Here is a 25,722-nt window from a genome sequence, read left to right as displayed (position 1 = left end):
CCCATAAACAGGAAGACGTAGTGCTGACGTGTAACTTTGAACAATTCCCATAAACAGGAAGACGTAGTGCTGACGTGTAACTTTGAACAATTCCCATAAACAGGAAGACGTAGTGCTGACGTGTAACATTGAACAATTCCCATAAACAGAAAGACGTAGGGCTGATGTGGTTTATTGGTTACATAACCTGTGTTCTGTGGCTGTCTGCAACACCATGTACAGATGCGTATAGCTAGTATTCTAGTGCTGTGGTTCCCAACTCCAGTCCTCCAGTCCTCCCAACAGTACACAAACACACCTGATTCAACTTACCAACTAATCATCAGGTCCTCAATGAGTTGAATCAGGTATGTTTGTCCAGGGCCACAACGAAAATGTGTACTGTTGGGGGGGACTGGAGGACTGGAGTTGGGGGGTACTGGAGGACTGGAGTTGGGGGGTACTGGGGGACTGGAGTTGGGAACCACTGTTCTAGTTCACATATTTTGATGATACAATGTATCCACTACATGTACTGGTATTGTGTGGCGTGTCATGCAATATACTGCTCCAATGCAATATACTGCTCCAATGCAATATTATGCTCCAATGCAATATTATGCTCCAATGCAATATTATGCTCCAATGACGTCCTTCATACCATTCAGACAAAAAAACTCACACATCCTTCGAAATATACTTATTCATGTCACTGAGGGAGAGAGGGGAATGTATAACGTTTACACTCTGTCCGAATATGTTCATGTTAGTCATCAGGGATCCTCTGGGAGGAGAACAGACACAGTCCTGGTACGAGCCGTGAGTTGGGGAGGAGTGAGGAATTTGGGGCAGAGGTCAGGTCAGATGAAGTGAGGAAGAACATGTGTCACTAATCTTCTGGACAGCGACAGAGGTGTATTGGCTGTTCAGATGTGTAAGGAGGGGCTCAGCATTGGGGAAAGGGTTAAATATCAGTGCTTGTGTGAATATGTTCTTTGTCTTTATGCAGCTGTATCGATCCCAACTGGGGGAATAAACTTGGTTTGAGCTTTTGGAAGCATCCGTGAGTTTTAATAGGTTCATTTAGAACATAAAAAACACAGGCAAACCATTTATTTCACTTGAATGGAGAGACTCACACTCTAGGAGCCCAGATGCAGTAATATTAATAACCTAATATCCAACGTTTGGGACAGACAAGCTGTCTTCATCATGGTGTAATGACAAACACTGCTGGGTCACCTAGTTTATATCGTGTCAAAGGACACACACAGGTGTCTGTAATCATGGCCGGGTGTGGCCTGATATCATTGGTGTCACGTTCTGACCTTAGTTCCTTTATTATGTCCTTTGTGTTCGTTTGGTCAGGGCGTGAGTTGGGGTGGGTAGTCTATGTTCTTTTTTTCTATGTTGTATTTCTGTGTTTGGCCTGGTATGGTTCTCAATCAGAGGCAGCTGTCAATTTTGTTGTCTCTGATTGAGAATCATACTTAGGTAGCCTGTTTTCCCCATTTTAGTTGTGGGTGATTATTTTTCTGTTTAGTGTTTTTCATTAATCTGTACATTCTGCGCCATAATTCATAAGAACGTGTCATTCCAGAATGTAAAAAAAAAAGAAGACAATTCTACAATTTTCTGATGGTATGTTGGTGTTTCGTTGCACCCGAAACCCAAAACAAAACAAATCAATAACCGTCTAACAGAAATACCAGTGAAAATTACAGGTGATCCCATAGATAAATACAACTAACAGTGTCATTGCACTGGTGTGGTCTTTGTGGAATGACCAAGAGACATCGCAGACAATTTCAGATCTGTTCCTGGATGTTTTTAAAACGGTTCCTTTGCGTCAAAACCAAAAAAGGGTAACGGTCGATCCCATTTAAATTCGGTAAATTCAGGTGCCCTGAAATAAAGAGTTTGTTTTCAATTCTTAAATTTACTGGATTGACTGAATTAAAATGGAATTGACCTCAAACTTCTTTTTTGTTTTGTTTTGTTGGGGGACCAATCATTTTGGATGTTTACTCTACTTGTTTCATTCTCCAGTGTAGCGTTGTCCCATATGATGTTGGCTGTGTGGTAATTCTACGACATTTTCGTAGTGAACATCTGAACTTTGGCAGAGACCGTGTCGACTTCTGCCCCGTAGACATTTCTGTTGCTGCAACATCTCCGCATGAGTTTGAATATGGCCGTGCCTGGCACCACCAGACTGGGGATTCCTGCCAGGATAAAGATGATGACGTAAATCCAAGCAGGATACTCCAACACCTCCAGAGTGGGGAAGTCCTCCTGCAGGTCACAGGGATGAGAAATAAGTCTGGGAGAAGGACGCTCTAGCATGCCACACGTTGGTGGTGGATGAGGGGAGCTTCTCCTCTTACAGCAGTTTGACATGTGGAAAAGCACTATATACAGCAAATGCTATCAGTTATTATTATTAATATCTAGAAAGACAAAACTGACTACTATATGTGACAGGTAGTCAGTTTAGTTCCCCTCGACTCCTGTTTCAAACCAAGGGGTGGCGTAGTTTAGCAACACCTAGTGTTCAGTTACACAATAGGTTATCATCTGGGAGGGATTAACTCATTCATTCAATAAGTGTCTCAGAGTAGGAGTGCAGATCTAGGATCAGCTCCTTCCCGTCCATGTTATCGTGTTTGTTGTGATCTCAAAAGGTAAAACTGATCACTGATCAGTAATCCTACTCTCAGACGCTTTATCAATACACGGCAACCAGATTTGAACGTAGTGGAGAAACATTACCGAGCTTGGATTCCAGGCGATGTAGGTGACGTTGGAGCTGACTTTGGTGACGAAGTAGAAGACGAAGATTACTAAAACGATTAAAGGGCTGACGAACCTCCAGGTCACCTGCCAGAACAGGTTGGGCTTGTGACCAATCATGAACTCTATGTCCTTGTTAAACCTGTAGAATAAGACTTAATTAACTTCATGGAAGAAGGACATTTGTCTCCTGCTGTACTCAACCCCTCTGAAACACACAAATGCACGTTGGAGAGGCTGGGGGGGGGGGGGGGGGGGGGCTTTAGTGGGGACGAGGAGAGACAAAACGTATGCATCAGTTTCAGACCTCTCTTGAACTGATCAGTTTCAGACCTCTCTTGAACCGATCCGTTTCAGAACTCTCTTGAACCGATCAGTTTCAGACCTCTCTTGAACTGATCAGTTTCAGAACTCTCTTGAACTGATCCGTTTCAGACCTCTCTTGAACTGATCAGTTTCAGAACTCTCTTGAACTGATCCGTTTCAGAACTCTCTTGAACCGATCAGTTTCAGAACTCTCTTGAACTGATCCGTTTCAGACCTCTCTTGAACTGATCAGTTTCAGTTCTCTTGAACCGATCCGTTTCAGACCTCTCTTGAACTGATCAGTTTCAGAACTCTCTTGAACTGATCCGTTTCAGAACTCTCTTGAACTGATCACTGTTTGACGCTCATCAGGAACGCAAGCAATTAGGTGCAGCATTAACCTTTGGTTACTACATTACATGCCAACTTTGTAGCCTCGTTAAACCAGCCTTATCTTGGAATCTCACATTTTGTTTCACTTCACGTATCAAGAGAAGTGGAACAGAACATGAGCTTGCAAGATCAGGCTGGGTTAATGAGGCTACCAACTTTGGCATCATTAAGATGGACATAACACTAGTTAGTTAGCTATTGCCAAAATGCACAGCTACTTGGATTGATTTCTGTGTTGGCTAACGCCTCAAAAAGTTGGGTTGGATCGGGGAGGAAGAGGAGGTGACACTCGCCTGTCTATGCCATAGATGTAGACCACAGCTATCATCTCACAGAAGGCGATGACTAGGAGAGGGATGGAGCCGGCAAAGCTGTCGAACAGAGCCAGCCAGTAGTTACCAGAACTCTGAGCAAATATCAGGGCAATGACGAATGACACCAGACAGACAATACCTGAAACAGAAGACACAAACGCTGAGTTATTTCTCCAAGGAACATTTGACCAGTGGTCTTCATCTTTAGTCCTGGAGAGCTACTGCATGTGCAGGTGTTTGTTCCAGCCCAGCACTAAACTCACCAGGACAGGAGATGGAGACCCCTGCATTGGAAATGTATATCCCGGGGGTATATTGTATATCCCGGGGGTCTCAATTGATTCGAGCTAAGTTATTTACCAGTGATCGCCTCCTTAGGCCACCGTTTAGGGAAGATGTTGAGATCCTGAAGGGGCACCACCGTTCCTTCTATGCTGCCAAACATGGTGGACAGTCCCAGACAGAAGAGCATGATGAAGAACAGGATGGACCAGAGAGGAGAGATAGGCATCTTGGTGATGGCCTCGGTGAACACGATAAAGGCCAGACCAGTTCCCTCCACACCCTATTGGAAGACAATGACTCATCATCAGGAAAAACAGGATTAAAACCAGATCCACAGATAAACAGTTAAAGAGTTTGGCATACTATTCTACACGTTGGCACCAAATGTGCCATGACTAACATGTCGGCAATTGAAATTGGTTGAAAGGCTTTTGATTTCTGGTGACCGACCATATATCACTGAGAAAGTTTGCAATTTCAATACCTGACTGAGGGAAAGTTTGACGTTTCTATACCTGACTGAGGGAAAGTTTGACGTTTCAAATCCTGACTGAAGAAAGTTTGACATTTCAATACCTGACTGAGGGAAAGTTTGACGTTTCAAAACCTGACTGAAGAAAGTTTGACATTTCAATACCTGACTGAGGGAAAGTTTGACGTTTCTATACCTGACTGAGGGAAAGTTTGACGTTTCTATACCTGACTGAGGGAAAGTTTGACGTTTCTATACCTGACTGAGGGAAAGTTTGACGTTTCAAAACCTGACTGAAGAAAGTTTGACATTTCAATACCTGACTGAGGGAAAGTTTGACGTTTCTATACCTGACTGAGGGAAAGTTTGACGTTTCTATACCTGACTGAGGGAAAGTTTGACGTTTCTATACCTGACTGAGGGAAAGTTTGACGTTTCTATACCTGTCTGAGGGAAAGTTTGACGTTTCTATACCTGACTGAGGGAAAGTTTGACGTTTCTATACCTGACCGAGGGAAAGTTTGACGTTTCTATACCTGACTGAGGGAAAGTTTGACGTTTCTATACCTGACTAAGGGAAAGTTTGACATTTCAATACCTGACTGAGGAAAGTCTGCAAGTCGCAGGTTTTGAGGTCCAGACTCTGGATGGTCTCTGGGAAGGTGCCATTTAGATTCTGTAGGGATTCTGCATAGTTGCCTTCTGTGATGTTGCCCTCAGCAAGGTTGAAAGCATTCAGCAGGGCCAAGATATTTCTGCATGGGACAACACACAGAGCCAGTAAGGTTGAGATGGAGGTAGGTCGAGTACGAACTGTTTATCAGGTTTAACAATAATACACAACAATAATACACAACAACAATAATCAATAATACACAACAACAATAATCAATAATCCATATCAATAATACACAACAACAATAATACACAACAATAATACACAACAACAATAATCAATAATCCACATCAATAATACACAACAACAATTATCCACATCAATAATACACAACAACAATAATACACATCAATAATACACAACAACAATAATCAATAATACACAACAATAATACACAACAACAATAATCAATAATACACAACAATAATACACAACAACAATAATCAATAATACACAACAATAATACACAACAACAATAATACACAACAACAATAATCAATAATACACATCAATAATACACAACAACAATAATCAATAATACACAAGAATAATACACAACAACAATAATACACAACAACAATAATCAATAATACACATCAATAATACACAACAACAATAATCAATAATACACAAGAATAATACACAACAACAATAATCAATAATACACAACAATAATACACAACAACAATAATACACAACAACAATAATCAATAATACACATCAATAATACACAACAACAATAATCAATAATACACAAGAATAATACACAACAACAATAATACACAACAACAATAATCAATAATACACATCAATAATACACAACAACAATAATCAATAATACACAACAACAATAATCAATAATACACAACAACAATAATACACAACAACAATAATCAATAATACACAACAACAATAATACACAGCAACAATAATCAATAATACACAACAACAATAATACACAGCAATAATAATACACAACACAACAATAATACACAACAACAATAATACACAACACAACAATAATACACAACAACAATAATCAATAATACACAGCAACAATAATCAATAATACACAACAACAATAATACACAACAACAATAATCAATAATACACAACAACAATAATACACAGCAACAATAATCAATAATACACAACAATAATACACAACACAACAATAATACACAACAACAATAATACACAACACAACAATAAAACACAACAATAATACACAACACAACAATAAAACACAACAATAATACACAACACAACAATAAAACACAACAATAATACACAACACAACAATAAAACACAACAATAATACAAAACAATAATACACAACAATAAAACACAACAATAAAACACAACAATAATACACAACACAAAAATAAAACACAAAACCACAAGGCCACTACGTGCTAGAATTCGCTAGCAACGCACAGTGCAGAATATCAAGACAAGAAAAAAACAAACAAAACAAAATGATCATTGTTTTGAGACAGTTCTGTCCGTCCATTCAGTGCCGGTCTTCCCGGACACAGACTAAACCTAGTCCTGGCCTAAATAAAACCAAGCCCAGAGCCCCAACGTAGCCTGAATGAAAACACGTACCCTTCCAGACAGTCGTCGAACCTCTCTGTGGCCCTGAAACCTATGATGGAGTAGATGACTGTAGCAGCGTAGACGGATGTGAAGCCATTGATGATGGAGATGATCACGGCATCCTGCTCACAGTTGTTGCTGGACAAAACAGAATAGTGGAGTCCGTTGAAGAGTCGAGATAGACAAATCTATCTAATGTGTAAATATAGGATGGAGTCCCAAATGGGACCCTATTCCATACTACATAGTGACCTCTTCTTGACCAGGTCTTATAGGGCTCTGGTCAAAAGCAGTGCAGTATGTAGTAGGGAATAGAGTCCCGTTTAGGACGAAGTTGTCGATAAATATTTGGGCACTTACTGTACAGAGTTGTAGCTGGAGAAGGAGATGAGACCTCCAAAGGCCAAGGAGAAAGAGTAGAACACCTGGGCACCTGCATCCAGCCAGGTAGACGGGTTCATCAACTCATTTAGCTATGAGAAGACAATCATCAATGTATACTGCCACACAACAAAACGGATCTCATGCCCGAAAACATCTGAGAAACGTGGATTTTCAGGGTTGAATTATCACTTTGAGAGGAAATACGTACATCGGGCGTGAAGAGGAACTTGATTCCATCCAGAGAACCTTTGAGAGTCAGTCCTCTGATCAGGAAGATGGTGAGGACCACGTATGGCAGAGTGGATGTTACGTACACTGCCTGTGATGACAGAGAGGGTAGAATCACCTTGTCATCGATGAGGTGAACTACGCACTGCATTTCTATCCAATAAATAGCACTAAAAATTGAAAATAAAAACCATACTGTGGGAAACACTTCCAACTACGTCTAGAATCCTGTCTAAATTAAACCAGAAGAGATTGTGTATCGTACCTTGCCAGTGGTCTCAATGGGACCGGGTATCGTACCTTGTCAGTGGTCTCAATGGGACCGGGTATCGTACCTTGTCAGTGGTCTCAATGGGACCGGGTGTCGTACCTTGTCAGTGGTCTCAATGGGACCGGGTATCGTACCTTGTCAGTGGTCTCAATGGGACCGGGTATCGTACCTCGCCAGTGGTCTCAATGGGACCGGGTATCGTACCTTGTCAGTGGTCTCAATGGGACTGGGTATCGTACCTTGCCAGTGGTCTCAATGCCACGAAGGCAGCAGACGTACAACAGCAGCCAGGCACACAGTAGACACAACACCATCCACCACTGCAGTCCTCCAGAGTCCCCAATGGATGTGGACGTGTTGAGTGTGTCTCTGTACCAGAAATAATCCACTGGGGAACTCCGGGCACATTCTGAGACCAAATCTACAGAGGGCAGCAAAAACACTGTTAAACCCAAAGGCCAGTCCAGCAGCATTCTGATTCCAGACCTACAGGGGGCAGCAAAAACACTGTTAAACCCAAAGGTCAGTCCAGCAGCATTCTGATTCCAGACCTACAGGGGGCAGCAAAAACACTGTTAAGCCCAAATGCCAGTCCAGCAGCATTTAGCCTGATGTTGACTTATGTAGATCCAGCTAGATGCCTCATAAGATCAGGACCCTGAACATTCCATCATTAGACCCCTTTTGAGGTCTTAAAAACATTTGAGAAAATTAGATTTTGTAGTTAACAGTGACTTTAAATCCATGCAGAATATGAACATACCTGTCAGGTTGGCATTGACAGGACACTGACTCCATGGCAGAGGGTTCTGGAAGGAGTTGAAGAAGTACCACATCACCCAGGCGATTATAGTGTTGTAGTACATACCCACCAGGAAGGAGACTAACAAGGAAGCGATGCCTGTAGGACACAATCATTTCAGATATCACCACATATAAGTGGTGCCTGAGGCCTGAGGAGGCTGGTGGGAGGAGCAATAGAAGGAAGGTGCTCATTGTAATGGCTGTCGTGGAGTTGACGGAACGGAGTCAAACACGTGGTTTCCATGACGTTGGATGTGTTTGATTCGATCCATGCATTCCATTCCAGCCATTACAATGAGCCCCTTCCTCCTGGGCCTCTGCTCAAAATAGTTCACTCTGTAGGGAATAGGATGCCATTTTGAATGCAGGCCTATAAGAAGGAGAAGATAGATACATACTCTACAAATATGATAATCTCACTTTCGCAGACTGCAGAACTTTCCTTCTTGACGTTGGACGTTTAACTACATACTTCTCTAAAAAAAACAGGACACAGGGGTTTTCCTACTGTTTCTGTCGGACTCACCAACGCCAGTCAGATATGGGTTAATGGCCGTCCACACTCCCACACTGCCACTCCTGAGGCGCTGTCCGATGGCAAACTCCAGGTGCAGCAGTGGAATCCCCTCCAGAACCAGCAGGATCAGGAACGGGATCATAAACGCTCCTGGGAACACAGGATCAGGAATGGAATCATAAAACGCTCCTGGGAACACAGGATCAGGAATGGGATCCTAAAACACTCCTGGGAACACAAGATCAGGAACGGGATCATAAACGCTCCTGGGAACACAGGATCAGGAATGGAATCATAAACGCTCCTGGGAACACAGGATCAGGAATGGAATCATAAATGCTCCTGAGAACACAAGATCAGGAATGGGATCGTAAAACGCTCCTGGGAACACAGGATCAGGAATGGGATTGTAAAACGCTCCTGGGAACACAGGATATGGAATCATAAACGCTCCTGGGAACACAGGATCAGGAATGGGATTGTAAAACGCTCCTGGGAACACAAGATCAGGAATGGAATCATAAACGCTCCTGGGAACACAAGATCAGGAATGGGATCATAAACGCGCCTGGGAACACAGGATCAGGAATGGAATCGTAAAACGCTCCTGGGAACACAGGATCAGGAATGGGATCATAAACGCTCCTGGGAACACAAGATCAGGAATGGAATCATAAACGCTCCTGGGAACACAAGATCAGGAATGGAATCATAAACACTCCTGGGAACACAGGATCAGGAATGGAATCATAAATGCTCCTGAGAACACAAGATCAGGAATGGGATCGTAAAACGCTCCTGGGAACACAGGATCAGGAATGGGATTGTAAAACGCTCCTGGGAAGACAGGATATGGAATCATAAATGCTCCTGGGAACACAGGATCAGGAATGGGATTGTAAAACGCTCCTGGGAACATAAGATCAGGAATGGAATCATAAACGCTCCTGGGAACACAGAATCAGGAATGGGATCGTAAAACCCTCCTGGGAACACAGGATCAGGAATGGGATCATAAACGCTCCTGGGAACACAGGATCAGGAATGGAATCATAAACGCTCCTGGGAACACAGGATCAGGAATGGAATCATAAACACTCCTGGGAACACAGGATCAGGAATGGGATCGTAAAATGCTCCTGGGAACACAGGATCAGGAATGGAATCATAAACGCTCCTGGGAACACAGGATCAGGAATGGAATCAGAAACGCTCCTGGGAACACAGGATCAGCAATGGGATCGTAAAACACTCCTGGGAACACAAGATCAGTAATGGAATCATAAACGCTCCTGGGAACACAAGATCAGGAATGGAATCATAAACGCTTCTGGGAACACAGGATCAGGAATGGGATCGTAAAAGGCTCCTGGGAACACAGGATCAGGAATGGGATCGTAAAACACTCCTGGGAACACAGGATCAGGAATGGAATCATAAACGCTCCTGGGAACACAAGATCAGGAATGGAATCATAAACGCTTCTGGGAACACAGGATCAGGAATGGGATCGTAAAAGGCTCCTGGGAACACAGGATCAGGAATGGAATCATAAACGCTCCTGGGAACACAGGATCAGGAATGGAATCATAAATGCTCCTGGGAACACAGGATCAGGAATGGAATCATAAATGCTCCTGGGAACACAGGATCAGGAATGGAATCATTAATGCTCCTGGGAACACAGGATCAGGAATGGAATCATAAATGCTCCTGGGAACACAGGATCAGGAATGGAATCATAAACGCTCCTGGGAACACAAGATCAGGAATGGAATCATAAATGCTCCTGGGAACACAGGATCAGGAATGGAATTAGAAACGCTCCTGGGAACACAGGATCAGGAATGGGATCGTAAAACACTCCTGGGAACACAGGATCAGGAATGGAATCATAAATGCTCCTGGGAACACAGGATCAGGAATGGAATCATAAACGCTTCTGGGAACACAGGATCAGGAATGGGATCGTAAAACGCTCCTGGGAACACAGGATCAGGAATGGGATCGTAAAACGCTCCTGGGAACACAAGATCAGGAATGGAATCATAAACGCTCATGGGAACACAGGATCAGGATTGGGATCGTAAAACGCTCCTGGGAACACAGGATCAGGAATGGGATCGTAAAACGCTCCTGGGAACACAGGATCAGGAATGGGATCGTAAAACGCTCCTGGGAATGTGAGATAGGAAATGAGAATGACAGGTATCATCATAAAAACCTAAAATGGAAAAAGAGAGGTATCATGAAAACATAAAATGGAAAAAGAGAGGTATCATGAAAACCATCAGGCTATTGAAGCCAGTAAAGTGCACCCACACAAGTTCGTCATGCTGCTGCTCCCCTGTGACCATTCAACCCCTGAACAGTCTTTACGCTGTCTCCACGGCAACAAGCATGTATTTATTCATCACTGCCACAGTTATTATTATACAGTACTATTTCGATTTTTTTATTTAAAAAAAATATATACCATTGTCATTATTTTACTGTATTTCACTAGTCTTGCATGTTGGAATGCTGGAAACGTACTATTTTCTACTGTTCCCTGCAATCTTACCTCCAACACTGTACATGTGACTATTAAACAATCTGAACCTGAACAACATATAAGGGCATAGGGGGAGACCCAAATGCACACACAGGAGGCAGATGGTTGAGCTCCAATATATTTATTATAACAAAAGGGCTAGGCAAACGGCAGGTCGGGGACCGGCGGAGTGGTCAGGCGGGTGGATTCAGTGTCGGGACAGGCAAGGGTCAAAACCAGGAGGGCTAGGGGGAAAAACAGAGACTGGGGGAAAAACAGAGACGGGGGGAAAAACAGAGACTGGGGGAAAAACAGAGACTGGGGGAAAAACAGAGACTGGGGGAAAAACAGAGACTGGGGGAAAAGAGAGGAGTGAGGAAAACCGCTGGTTGACTTAAACAAAACAAGACGAACTGGCACAGAGAGACAGGAAACACAGGGATAAATACACTGGTACAGAGAGACAGGAAACATAGGGATAAATACACTGGTACAGAGAGACAGGAAACACAGGGATAAATACACTGGCACAGAGAGACAGGAAACACAGTGATAAATACACTGGTACAGAGAGACAGGAAACACAGGGATAAATACACTGGTACAGAGAGACAGGAAACACAGGGATAAATACACTGGTACAGAGAGACAGGAAACACAGGGATAAATACACTGGCACAGAGAGACAGGAAACACAGTGATAAATACACTGGTACAGAGAGACAGGAAACACAGGGATAAATACACTGGTACAGAGAGACAGGAAACACAGGGATAAATACACTGGTACAGAGAGACAGGAAACACAGGGATAAATACACTGGCACAGAGAGACAGGAAACACAGTGATAAATACACTGGTACAGAGAGACAGGAAACACAGGGATAAATACACTGGTACAGAGAGACAGGAAACACAGGGATAAATACACTGGTACAGAGACACTGGAAACACAGGGATAAATACACCGGCACAGAGAGACAGGAAACACAGGGATAAATACACTGGTACAGAGAGACAGGAAACACAGGGATAAATACACTGGTACAGAGAGACAGGAAACACAGGGATAAATACACCGGCAAAGAGAGACAGGAAACACAATGATAAATACACTGGTACAGAGAGACAGGAAACACAGGGATAAATACACTGGTACAGAGAGACAGGAAACACAGGGATAAATACACTGGGACAAAGAGACAGGAAACACAGGGATAAATACACCGGCACAGAGAAACAGGAAACACAGGGATAAATACACTGGTACAGAGAGACAGGAAACACAGGGATAAATACACTGGTACAGAGAGACAGGAAACACAGGGATAAATACACTGGTACAGAGAGACAGGAAACACAGGGATAAATACACTGTTACAGAGACACTGGAAACACAGGGATAAATACACCGGCACAGAGAGACAGGAAACACAGGGATAAATACACTGGTACAGAGAGACAGGAAACACAGGGATAAATACACTGGTACAGAGAGACAGGAAACACAGGGATAAATACACCGGCAAAGAGAGACAGGAAACACAATGATAAATACACTGGTACAGAGAGACAGGAAACACAGGGATAAATACACTGGTACAGAGAGACATGAAACACAGGGATAAATACACTGGGACAAAGAGACAGGAAACACAGGGATAAATACACCGGCACAGAGAGACAGGAAACACAGGGATAAATACACTGGTACAGAGAGACAGGAAACACAGGGATAAATACACTGGCACAGAGAGACAGGAAACACAGGGATAAATACACCGGTACAGAGAGACAGGAAACACAGGGATAAATACACTGGTACAGAGAGAAGGGAAACCCAGGGATAAATACACTGGTACAGAGACAGGAAACACAAGGATAAATACACTGGCACAGAGACAGGAAACACAAGGATAAATACACTGGTACAGAGACAGGAAACACAAGGATAAATACACTGGCACAGACCGGGGACTAATGGGGAAAACAGGTGACACCTGGAGGTTGGGTGGAGGCAACAACAAAAGACAGGTGAAACAGATCAGGGCGTGACACAGCAATCACATCTGCAACACGGTTACATGTGACTAGTAAACAATAGAGGAGTGGGACAACATTCCACAGGCCACTGTCTGTCTGTCTGTCTGTCTGTCTGTCTGTCTGTCTGTCTGTCTGTCTGTGAGAGAGAGAGAGACCGGGTCCTTGGCCTTTGGAGGTCTGCAACACGGTTACATGTGACTAGTAAACAATAGAGGAGTGGGACAACATTCCACAGGCCACTGTCTGTCTGTCTGTCTGTCTGTCTGTCTGTCTGTCTGTCTGTGAGTGAGAGAGAGAGAGACCGGGTCCTTGGCCTTTGGAGGTCTGCAACACGGTACATGTGACTATTAAACAATAGAGGAGTGGGACAACATTCCACAGGCCACAATCAACAGCCTGATCAACTCTATGGGAAGGAGATGTGTCACGCTGCATGAGGCAAATGGTGGTCACACCAGGCACTGACTGGTTTTCTGATCCACCCCACCCTACCTCATTTTTTTAAGGTATCTGTAATCAACAGATACAAAGGAGCAAAATAAATAAATAAATAAAATACAGTAGGGAAAGAGGTAGTTGTTTGGGCTAAATTATAGGTGGGCTATGTACAGGTGCAGTAATCTGTGAGCTGCTCTGACAGTTGGTGCTTAAAGCTAGTGAGGGAGATAAGTGTTTCCAGTTTCAGAGATTTTTGTAGTTCGTTCCAGTCATTGGCAGCAGAGAACTGGAAGGAGAGGCGGCCAAAGAAAGAATTGGTTTTGGGGGTGACTAGAGAGATATACCTGCTGGAGCGTGTGCTACAGGTGGGAGATGCAATGGTGACCAGCGAGCTGAGATAAGGGGGGACTTTACCTAGCAGGGTCTTGTAGATGACATGGAACCAGTGGGTTTGGCGACGAGTATGAAGCGAGGGCCAGCCAACGAGAGCGTACAGGTCGCAATGGTGGGTAGTATATGGGGCTTTGGTGACAAACGGATTGCACTGTGATAGACTGCATCCAATTTGTTGAGTAGGGTATTGGAGGCTATTTTGTAAATGACATCGCCAAAGTCGAGGATTGGTAGGATGGTCAGTTTTACAAGGGTATGTTTGGCAGCATGAGTGAAGGATGCTTTGTTGCGAAATAGGAAGCCAATTCTAGATTTAACTTTGGATTGGAGATGTTTGATATGGGTCTGGAAGGAGAGTTTACAGTCTAACCAGACACCTAAGTATTTGTAGTTGTCCACGTATTCTAAGTCAGAGTGGGGAAATGGGGAAGGGGAGATCAACGGAGTGTTAACAAGACTGCCCAAATCTGCCCAATTTGTTTATTAGTAACTATGTTCATAAACTGTGCACTCTCCTCAAACAATAGCATGGTATTATTTCACTGTAATCGCTACTGTAAATACACATCTATCTAAACGCTTAGTCCCATTTATAATTTCCACGTCTTTCTGGTTTTGACCTGGAGTGTTTAACCCAGGTGTTCCCAAACTTTTCCTGACCTGCGACCCCATTTTAAACATTTTGATACTTTTTTTAAATATTTGGGCTATGACAGGTTATTACAAATCAGTCTGACAGTACTTTTTGACAGTATATCAGTCTGAAGAAAGTTTGGTTTGAAGTGACTGAAATACATCAGAAAGGTAGTGGGAGGTTCAGAACACCACCAGGCAGTACCTTTGGTTGATCTCCTGTGTAGAAAAGGGCATCATCATTGATGGCATTGTAGATGGAAACAGAAGACAAATTCTTACGTTGCCTCCCCTCCGGAATAGATAGTGAAAAGTAACTACTACAACTCTCAAGGGTTAGGGAAGACGAGACATGGCTGAAGATGAACTGCCAACGTTATGTCAACACTTGGACATGACTCAGCCATTTGAACTTGACTTGCATTTGACTTAAAAAAAAAAGAAAGAAGAATTATAACCGTTCATCTACAATCTATAGCTGATAGGTGTCCTGGCTAAGGAAACATAAACACGGGCGTGTCTTTTTCAGGGTCTCCACGGGTTCTACACGTGTTACTTTCATAGATAGGCTACGTCACTGCCCTCGTCGATCTCTGCCTGACTGAACGGTGGTCACATTCATTAGAACACTCTGAAGAAAAACTGTACCAAAACCTTTTTGCAACCGACCACACAGGAAACACAAAGACAAACGGAACTCCTATATTATTTTTTATTCTTATTTTAGAACAAATATTTTTTTGATTTTTTGAGGGAGGGAGGGGGGGGGAGGGGGGGGCGGGGTTGTAGGTCAGTTTTAATAGTGCAGATTAGGTTGTAGATCCCCCTCAATGTAAATGTCTGTATCATTTCCAATCCCCTATATATATATGTATTTGTATATATATACACTGTACATACATACATATCTTTAAAAAATATATATTCCTTTATTATGTTCCCCTAACCCACCCGTCCCCTAATTAGAGTAAACTAATGGACAACAACACTTAGGCTTCTACTTCCTGTTTATACATACTATATACATGTTACGGACACAGTATATTTTACATTGTTTTTTTGCTAAGAGTATAATTATATTATTGTTTAAAAATTGACTATGACTTTTCAAATCACCCAGCAGCGCTATTTGCAGAGTTAGCTCCAGGTAAATGTTGTCCTTCTTCAACCATTCCTGAACCTGCGTCCAGAAACAAGTTACATATGGACAGTACCAAAGCAAGCTACATATGGACAGTACCAAAACAAGCTACATATGAACAGTACCAAAACAAGCTACATATGGACAGTACCAAAACAAGCTACATAGGAACAGTACCAAAACAAGCTACATAGGAACAGTACCAAAACAAGCTACATATGAACAGTACCAAAACAAGCTACATATGAACAGTACCAAAACAAGCTACATATGAACAGTACCAAAACAAGCTACATATGGACAGTACCAAAACAAGCTACATATGGACAGTACCAAAACAAGCTACATATGGACAGTACCAAAACAAGCAAACCAAGCTACATATGAACAGTACCAAAACAAGCTACATATGGACAGTACCAAAACAAGCTACATTAGAACAGTACCAAAACAAGCAAAACAAGCTACATATGAACAGTACCAAAACAAGCTACATATGAACAGTACCAAAACAAGCAAAACAAGCTACATATGAACAGTACCAAAACAAGCTACATATGAACAGTACCAAAACAAGCTACATATGAACAGTACCAAAACAAGCTACATATGGACAGTACCAAAACAAGCTACATATGGACAGTACCAAAACAAGCAAACCAAGCTACATATGGACAGTACCAAAACAAGCTACATATGAACAGTACCAAAACAAGCTACATATGGACAGTACCAAAACAAGCTACATATGAACAGTACCAAAACAAGCTACATATGGACAGTACCAAAACAAGCTACATATGAACAGCACCAAAACAAGCTACATATGAACAGTACCAAAACAAGCTACATATGAACAGTACCAAAACAAGCTACATATGAACAGTACCAAAACAAGCTACATAGGAACAGTACCAAAACAAGCTACATATGGACAGTACCAAAACAAGCTACATATGAACAGTACCAAAACAAGCTACATATGGACAGTACCAAAACAAGCTACATATGAACATTACCAAAACAAGCTACATATGGACAGTACCAAAACAAGCTACATATGGACAGCACCAAAACAAGCTACATATGAACAGTACCAAAACAAGCTACATATGAACAGTACCAAAACAAGCTACATATGGACAGCACCAAAACAAGCTACATATGAACAGCACCAAAACAAGCTACATATGAACAGTACCAAAACAAGCTACATATGAACATTACCAAAACAAGCTACATATGGACAGTACCAAAACAAGCTACATATGAACATTACCAAAACAAGCTACATATGGACAGTACCAAAACAAGCTACATATGAACATTACCAAAACAAGCTACATATGAACATTACCAAAACAAGCTACATATGGACAGTACCAAAACAAGCTGCATATGGACAGTACCAAAACAAGCTACATATGAACAGCACCAAAACAAGCTACATATGAACAGTACCAAAACAAGCTACATATGAACATTACCAAAACAAGCTACATATGGACAGTACCAAAACAAGCTACATATGAACAGCACCAAAACAAGCTACATATGAACAGTACCAAAACAAGCTACATATGAACAGTACCAAAACAAGCTACATATGAACAGTACCAAAACAAGCTACATATGAACAGTACCAAAACAAGCTACATATGAACAGTACCAAAACAAGCAAAACAAGCTACATATGAACAGTACCAAAACAAGCTACAAATGAACAGTACCAAAACAAGCTACATATGAACAGCACCAAAACAAGCTACATATGAACAGTACTAAAACAAGCTACATATGAACATTACCAAAACAAGCTACATATGGACAGTACCAAAACAAGCTGCATATGGACAGTACCAAAACAAGCTACATATGAACAGCACCAAAACAAGCTACATATGAACAGTACTAAAACAAGCTACATATGAACATTACCAAAACAAGCTACATATGGACAGTACCAAAACAAGCTGCATATGGACAGTACCAAAACAAGCTACATATGGACAGTACCAAAACAAGCTACATATGGACAGTACCAAAACAAATGATCTAATGATTCTGTCTCAGGGTCACAGGGTTGATTCACTATGGTTTTGAGGGACACAGAGTTGATTCACTATGGTTTTGAGGGACACAGGGTTGATTCACTCTGGTGTTGAGGGACACAGGGTTGATTAACTCAGGTATTAGAGGGACACAGGGTTGATTCACTATGGTGTTGAGGGACACAGAGTTGATTCACTATGGTGTTGAGGGACACAGAGTTGATTCACTCTGGTGTTGGAGGGACACAGAGTTGATTCACTATGGTTTTGAGGGACACAGAGTTGATTCACTATGGTGTTGGAGGGACACAGGGTTGATTGACTCAGGTATTGGAGGGACACAGGGTTGATTCACTACTGTAGATTTGCTACTACTGTAGATTTGTTTCATCAGTTGGGTTAGAGCTGGGTTGTAACAAAATCCTGCACATCCTCAGCTCTCAAGGACTGGAGTCGACCGAATGTGCTGTACTGTATGTTGGAGAAATGTTGTTTTAAAAAAAAAAACTCTCTGCTTCTATCTGTGGGTCTTGAAGTGAACAGTTCCCCCTACAGGGGTCATGTTCATTAGGACACACTGTAGAAAAACGTACCAAAACCTATTTGCAACCGTCCACAAAACAAGCATTTGTTATTGGACATGTTTAGGTGGTCTCTCCCTGTTTCAAGCCATATTCTTCCCTTTGCTGTGGAATTCATTTGACCCCTGTTAAACCACAACATACCCAGTATGGACCAATAGTCGACGTGAGATTCAACATATTTCTATCACGTAATAACTGTGTGCCTCATCAGTCAGTGCTTTGATGGTATTTACGTCCAACCGGCCTCAAAACCGCAGACCACATGGTAAACAGGTCACCCTTGAACCTTCACATCCGTCCTCTTCACCTTCGGGATGGTGTGAGGGGCGAACCGCCCAGAACAGCTGATGGAAACTGTGGGTTCGCACAAACGGAATGAACCGTTGACGCTATAAAATACTGTGTATTTAGTAACAACGTCTGTTCAGTATTCACATACAGTACCAGAGTGTTAGATCATAGTTCAGCCTCGATGATGATGATGGTGGTAAACTCATCATGACGCTTTCTGTTTTTATGAGGGGAGTTTTAACTGGGCCACTTTTCCCCGTCTCCTCTTCCTGGGAGATAACGTACTTCACTGTAAGACTCTCCTCTCTGATGTATTTCGAGGGATAAACTTGACAAACGAGATCAACGAGGACTTTTTAAATGTTTTGCATAGCCAGTTGTGAGATATATTTGTATTTTGTAAATATAAAAATAAAAAAAACGAAATAAAAAAACTATCTGTAATTTAATTTCACACATTTAGAACTAGTGTCCTTAGCTAGAATCATTGGTAATAATCTACACCACATCGGGCTCTTTTATCCTTTAACTGAAATCTCTGAATTTCCATGACTGAATAACTATCTGTTTATATGGGTCAACTAGTGTTAGCTGACAAGCACGTTCGTCTCTTTTAAGATATTGTTTTAAAGCTCTATGTGATTTCTACAGTTCCAATTTGACAAAGCTCCAGAAATGTAGTTATTGACACATTTCACTCTCTTGAAATGAATCGCTCTGTTACAGTTACCTGAACCATTCCTACAGTAGGAGTCATTACAGTAGTCCTGTGTAGGAGTCATTACAGTAGGGCCTGTGTAGGAGTCATTACAGTAGTCCTGTGTAGGAGTCATTACAGTAGTCCTACAGTAGGAGTCATTACAGTAGGGCCTGTGTAGGAGTCATTACAGTAGTCCTGTGTAGGAGTCATTACAGTAGTCCTATGTAGGAGTCATTACAGTAGGGCCTGTGTAGGAGTCATTACAGTAGGCCTATGTAGCAGTGATTACAGTAGGCATATGTAGGAGTCATTACAGTAGGTCTATGTAGCAGTGATTACAGTAGGCCTATGTAGCAGTGATTACAGTAGGCCTATGTAGCAGTGAATACAGTAGGCCTATGTAGCAGTGATTACAGTAGGGCCTATGTAGTAGTGAATACAGTAGGCCTATGTAGCAGTGATTACAGTAGGCCTATGTAGCAGTGATTACAGTAGGGCCTATGTAGTAGTGAATACAGTAGGCCTATGTAGCAGTGATTACAGTAGGCCTATGTAGCAGTGATTACAGTAGGGCCTATGTAGCAGTCATTACAGTAGGCCTATGTAGCAGTGATTACAGTAGGCCTATGTAGCAGTGATTACAGTAGGCCTATGTAGCAGTGAATACAGTAGGGCCTATGTAGCAGTGATTACAGTAGGCCTATATAGCAGTGATTACAGTAGGCCTATGTAGCAGTGAATACAGTAGGCCTGGGTAGCAGTGATTACAGTAGGCTATGTAGCAGTGAATACAGTAGTTATATGTAGGAGTGAATAGAGTAGGTCTATGTAGGAGTCATCACAGTAGGGCCTGTGTAGGAGTGAATACAGTAGGTCTATGTAGGAGTCATTACAGTAGGGCGTGTGTAGGAGTCATTACAGTAGGCCTATGTAGGAGTCAATACAGTAGGGCCTATGTAGGACTCATTACAGTAGGCCTATGTAGGAGTCATTACAGTAGTTCTATGTGGGAGTCATTACAGTAGGTCTATGTAGGAGTCATTACAGTAGGTCTATGTAGGAGTCATAACAGTAGGGCCTTTGTAGGAGTCATTACCCTAGGGCCTGTGTAGGAGTCATTACTATAGGCCTGTGTAGGAGTCATAACAGTAGGTCTATGTAGGAGTCATAACAGTAGGGCCTGTGTAGGAGTCATTACAGTAGGCCTGTGTAGGAGTCATTACATTGGGGCCTGTGTAGGAGTCATTACAGTAGGCCTGTGTAGGAGTCATTACCGTAGGGCCTGTGTAGGAGTCAATACAGTTGTCCTGTGTAGGAGTCATTACAGTAGTCCTGTGTAGGAGTCATTACAGTAGGGCCTGTGTAGGAGTCATTGCATTCGTCCTGTGTAGGAGTCATTACAGTAGTCCTGTGTAGGAGTCATTACAGTAGTCCTGTGTAGGAGTCATTACAGTAGTCCTGTGTAGGAGTCATTACAGTAGGGCCTGTGTAGGATTCATTACAGTAGGGCCTGTGTAGGAGTCATTACAGTAGGGCCTGTGTAGGAGTCATTACAGTAGGGCCTGTGTAGGAGTCATTACAGTAGGTCCTATGTAGGAGTCATTACAGTAGGCCTATGTGGGAGTCATTATTGTGCAGACCTAAGTGTAATCAACCAACCAAAATAAATTACATTGGATCCACCAAAAAATGTATTACTTTCAGCGTTCGTTCTTCCACTGCACCCTAACTCTTAACCCACACAAATCTCCATGGGCTGGTTTCCCAGACACAAAATAAACCTAGTCTTGGACTAAAAAGCACTGTCAATTAAAATGCCCCATTAAACATGTTATATAGTCCAGGACTGGGCTTAATCTGTGTCTCGGAAACCAGCCCCACCTGTATAGTATAACCTACCTCCTCCATGGCTCTGACACAGGTAAGGGAACCTCCACACGTTCCCCAGCCCCACACAGAAGCCCACACAGGTCAGCATGTATTGGGTCTTGTTGTCCCATTTGGGCCTGTCCCCAGCCTCCTCTTTCTCCATCCTTTCCAGCTCCTGGTGGGACGGGATCCGGTCATCCAGACCTGGGTTGGGGAGCTTGGGGAATCTCATGGTGGCCGGCTGGCAGGCTGTGGGGATCAGGAGGAGATCAGGTGTCAGTCTAGAGAAAGCAGGTAATATCCACTAGGTATCTGGTGCTCATCAGGTTTCAGTCTAGAGAAAGCAAATAATATCCACTAGGTATCTGGTGCTCATCAGGTTTCAGTCTAGAGAAAGCAGGTAATATCCACTAGGTATCTGCTGCTCATCAGGTTTCAGTCTAGAGAAAGCAAATAATATCCACAAGGTATCTGGTGCTCCCACAACAAGAGATGCTTCCTGAGTGGGTAGTCGACAGTCACAGAAAGCAGAGGTGTGTGACAGTCGCTTGTGCCCTTTAGAGTCTCTCTCTCTCTCTCTCTCTCTCTCTCTCTCTCGCTCTATTCAATTCAATTCAAGGGCTTTATTGGCATGGGAAACATGTGTTAACATTGCCAAAGCACGTGAGGTAGATAATATATAAAGTGAAATAAACAATTTCCACTAGGTATCTAGTGAAAATATCACTAGATATTACCTGTTTTCTCTCTCTCTCTCTCTCTCTCTCTCTCTCTCTCTCTCTCTCTGTCTCTGTCTCTGTCTGTCTGTCTCTGTCTGTCTGTCTCTCTCTCTCTCTCTCTCTCTCTCTCTCTCTCTCTCTCTCTCTCTCTCTCTCTCTCTCTCTCTCTGAGTGGTACTGGCGAGCTTACCTTTCACCCATTGGTATCTGTGGTTCCATCTCTTGACCTGGTGATAACTATTCTCTATCAGCAAATAGATAGACAAGGGAGATGGTGAGCAATGGGCAAATGTGTGTGTGTGTGTGTGTGTGTGTGTGTGTGTGTGTGTGTGTGTGTGTGTGTGTGTGTGTGTGTGTGTGTGTGTGTGTGTGTGTGTGTGTGTGTGTGTGTGTGTGTGTGTGTGTGTTTATTGAGTGGATTAGGATTCGGTGAGGCTGCCGTCACAAATGAATGAATGACTGCCTGTTGAATCATTTACCTGAACATCATACGATTATCAAATATATGGCCAATTTGAGACGTTCTCTACAAAGTACAGATAAGGACGGAAAAGTGACCCTTTAGATGATAAAGACTGAACTCAAACGGATAATCTTTGAATACTTCTAAATCAACACGGCAATTCCCTAACTGTTTTACAGTAAGTTTATGCAGTTCCGTTTTCAGTTGCCGCACAATTATTCATATTTGACTTTTTTTTTTGCATCACTTGTTAATCTTGATGTTTCAGAAAATATACTGAATCTTGTTTGAAAAATTCATATTTTATTTTTTGATGTATTACAATTTAACTGTTATTGTTGATGTCATTATCTCGCTTTTCGTTGGCAAAAGAGGCTTTGTCCTTCATTTTAATGAAGCTTATTTATGTTGGATATTGACAGACAAGTTATTGACAGACAAGTTATTGACAGACAAGTTATTGACAGGCAAGTTATTGACAGGCAAGTTATTGACAGACAAGTTATTGACAGACAAGTTATTGACAGACAAGTTATTGACAGACAAGTTATTGACAGACAAGTTATTGACAGACAAGTTATTGACAGACAAGTTATTGACAGACAAGTTATTGACAGACAAGTTATTGACAGACAAGTTATTGACAGGCAAGTTATTGACAGACAAGTTATTGACAGACAAGTTATTGAATAGACAAGTTATTGACAGACAAGTTATTGACAGACAAGTTATTGACAGACAAGTTATTGACAGGCAAGTTATTGACAGGCAAGTTATTGACAGACAAGTTATTGACAGACAAGTTATTGACAGACAAGTTATTGACAGGCAAGTTATTGACAGGCAAGTTATTGACAGACAAGTTATTGACAGGCAAGTTATTGACAGACAAGTTATTGACAGACAAGTTATTGACAGACAAGTTATTGACAGACAAGTTATTGACAGACAAGTTATTGAATAGACAAGTTATTGAAAGACAAGTTATTGACAGACAAGTTATTGACAGACAAGTTATTGACAGACAAGTTATTGACAGACAAGTTATTGACAGGCAAGTTATTGACAGACAAATCTTCACAAATCTTCACAACTGAAAAGCGCATGTGGTGGTTAAATATACCTTTTGAATATCAATTTACAAGATCAGGAAATAGAGAATGGACAATTCCTTGTTATACAAATGATCAGTCCTTTATGGTTTTGTCAACAAGTGGACGTTTCCTATTCCAAGCTTAAGTAGGTTAAGACACTTAGAGAATCTGTTGTTATCACTAACCCAAGCTAAAGCATGAAACAGATAGAGAACCTCACTGCCTATAGACTGTTGATTGCTAGGCGTACTTATCAGTGGGGGGATGCTCCTTTTCTTGCTAGAACAAAAGCGATACCTGCTGCGTGCCGACCCGTTAGTCAGTACCAATCAAAAGTTTGGACACACCTACTCATACAGTTTAAAAAAAAATACTATTTTCAAAACTATAAAATGGACTTGGTCTTTTACCAAATAGGGCTATCTTCTGTGTACTGTACTGTTACAACCTGATCTGTTTCACCTGCCTTTGTGATTGTCTCCATTATTGTCTCCATAGTATTTATACCGGTGTTCTCTGTTTGTCTGTTGCCAGTTCGTTTTGTTTGTCTGTTGCCAGTTCGTTCCCGTTTATCTAGTTTTCCTGATTCTGACCATTCTGCCTGCCCTGACCCTGACCTCTGCCTGCCCTGACCCTGACCTCTGCCTGCCCTGACCCTGACCTCTGCCTGCCCTGACCCAGACCTCTGCCTGCCCTGACCCTGACCTCTGCCTGCCCTGGCCCTGACCTCTGCCTGCCCTGACCCTGACCTCTGCCTACCCTGACCCTGACCTCTGACTACCCTGACCTCTGCCTGCCCTGACCCTGACATCTGCCTACCCTGACCTCTGACTACCCTGACCCTGACCTCTGACTACCATGACCTCTGACTACCCTGACTCTGACCATGACCTCTGCCTGCCCTGACCCTGACCTCTGCCTGCCATGACCCTGACCCTGAGCTTGCCTGCCGTCCTGTACCTTTTGGATTCTGATCTGGATTACTGCCCTTTGACCTGGCATGTTGCCTGTTCTAGTAATACACTTTTGTTACTTTGACACTGTCTGCATCTGGGTCGTTCTGAAAACGTGATAGTATACCACCCCTACCTTGTTCTGGATTTCACAACTGTCCCAATTCATTTATCAGGAGTTGTTTGCGCTATTTTAATAATGCATTTTATTTACCTGTTATTTGTCCGGCTGAAAGAGCTGAGTGGTTCTGTTGGTTAGATGTCGGATGTTAGCACAGTTCTCTGCCCTCTTATTCTCTCTCAGTCACCCTGTCTCCCAGACAACTCAGATGCAACAGAGGATAACCCTGGGATTGTAAAATAATTACTGGAATGATTGTTTCTTTATTGGAGGACATGCCGTGCTGAAGCTAGAGGACATTGGATAAAAGCCCAATGTCCAGCTACTGCTATACAATCTGTTTCTTACTGTAGGGCTGATTGAAATGTTCTGTCCTCTTTTGTTAAACATTTGAACGAGTCTTCTGCCAGTCGGACCATTCAGGAGAGAGCGTACGTCCCAAATAACACCCTTGTTCCTATATAGAGCACTACTATTAACCAGAGTTCTATAGAGCACTACTATTAACCAGAGTTCTATAGAGCACTACTATTAACCAGAGTTCTATAGAGCACTACTATTAACCAGAGTTCTATAGAGCACTACTATTATCCAGAGTTCTATAGAGCACTACTATTAACCAGAGTTCTATAGAGCTCTACTATTAACCAGAGTTCTATAGAGCTCTACTATTA

The 25,722-nt window shown here is 42.3% G+C and overlaps 1 protein-coding gene across 1 annotated transcript; it reads right to left on the bottom strand.

Annotated features, from left to right (window-relative positions):
• Positions 1 to 1,978: 1,978 nt before the first annotated feature.
• Positions 1,979 to 25,240, bottom strand: LOC110489357 (sodium-dependent neutral amino acid transporter B(0)AT1). Its single transcript, XM_036971451.1, has 13 exons — positions 25,142 to 25,240; positions 21,729 to 21,947; positions 9,031 to 9,171; positions 8,464 to 8,601; positions 7,940 to 8,121; positions 7,410 to 7,520; positions 7,178 to 7,290; positions 6,827 to 6,955; positions 5,141 to 5,297; positions 4,146 to 4,350; positions 3,765 to 3,924; positions 2,752 to 2,914; positions 1,979 to 2,274 (listed from the first exon to the last, which is right to left on the bottom strand). Exons 2-13 carry the CDS (start codon positions 21,928 to 21,930, stop codon positions 2,068 to 2,070), a joined length of 1,908 nt encoding a protein of 635 aa, XP_036827346.1. The 5' UTR covers positions 21,931 to 21,947; positions 25,142 to 25,240; the 3' UTR covers positions 1,979 to 2,067.
• Between the last annotated feature and the right edge of the window lie 482 nt (positions 25,241 to 25,722).

Source organism: Oncorhynchus mykiss, chromosome 32, assembly GCF_013265735.2.
Source record: "Oncorhynchus mykiss isolate Arlee chromosome 32, USDA_OmykA_1.1, whole genome shotgun sequence".
In the NCBI taxonomy this organism is placed as follows: Eukaryota; Metazoa; Chordata; class Actinopteri; order Salmoniformes; family Salmonidae; genus Oncorhynchus; species Oncorhynchus mykiss.
The sequence above is the reverse complement of the archived record's forward strand: the minus strand, read 5'-3'. Positions and strand labels throughout refer to the sequence as shown.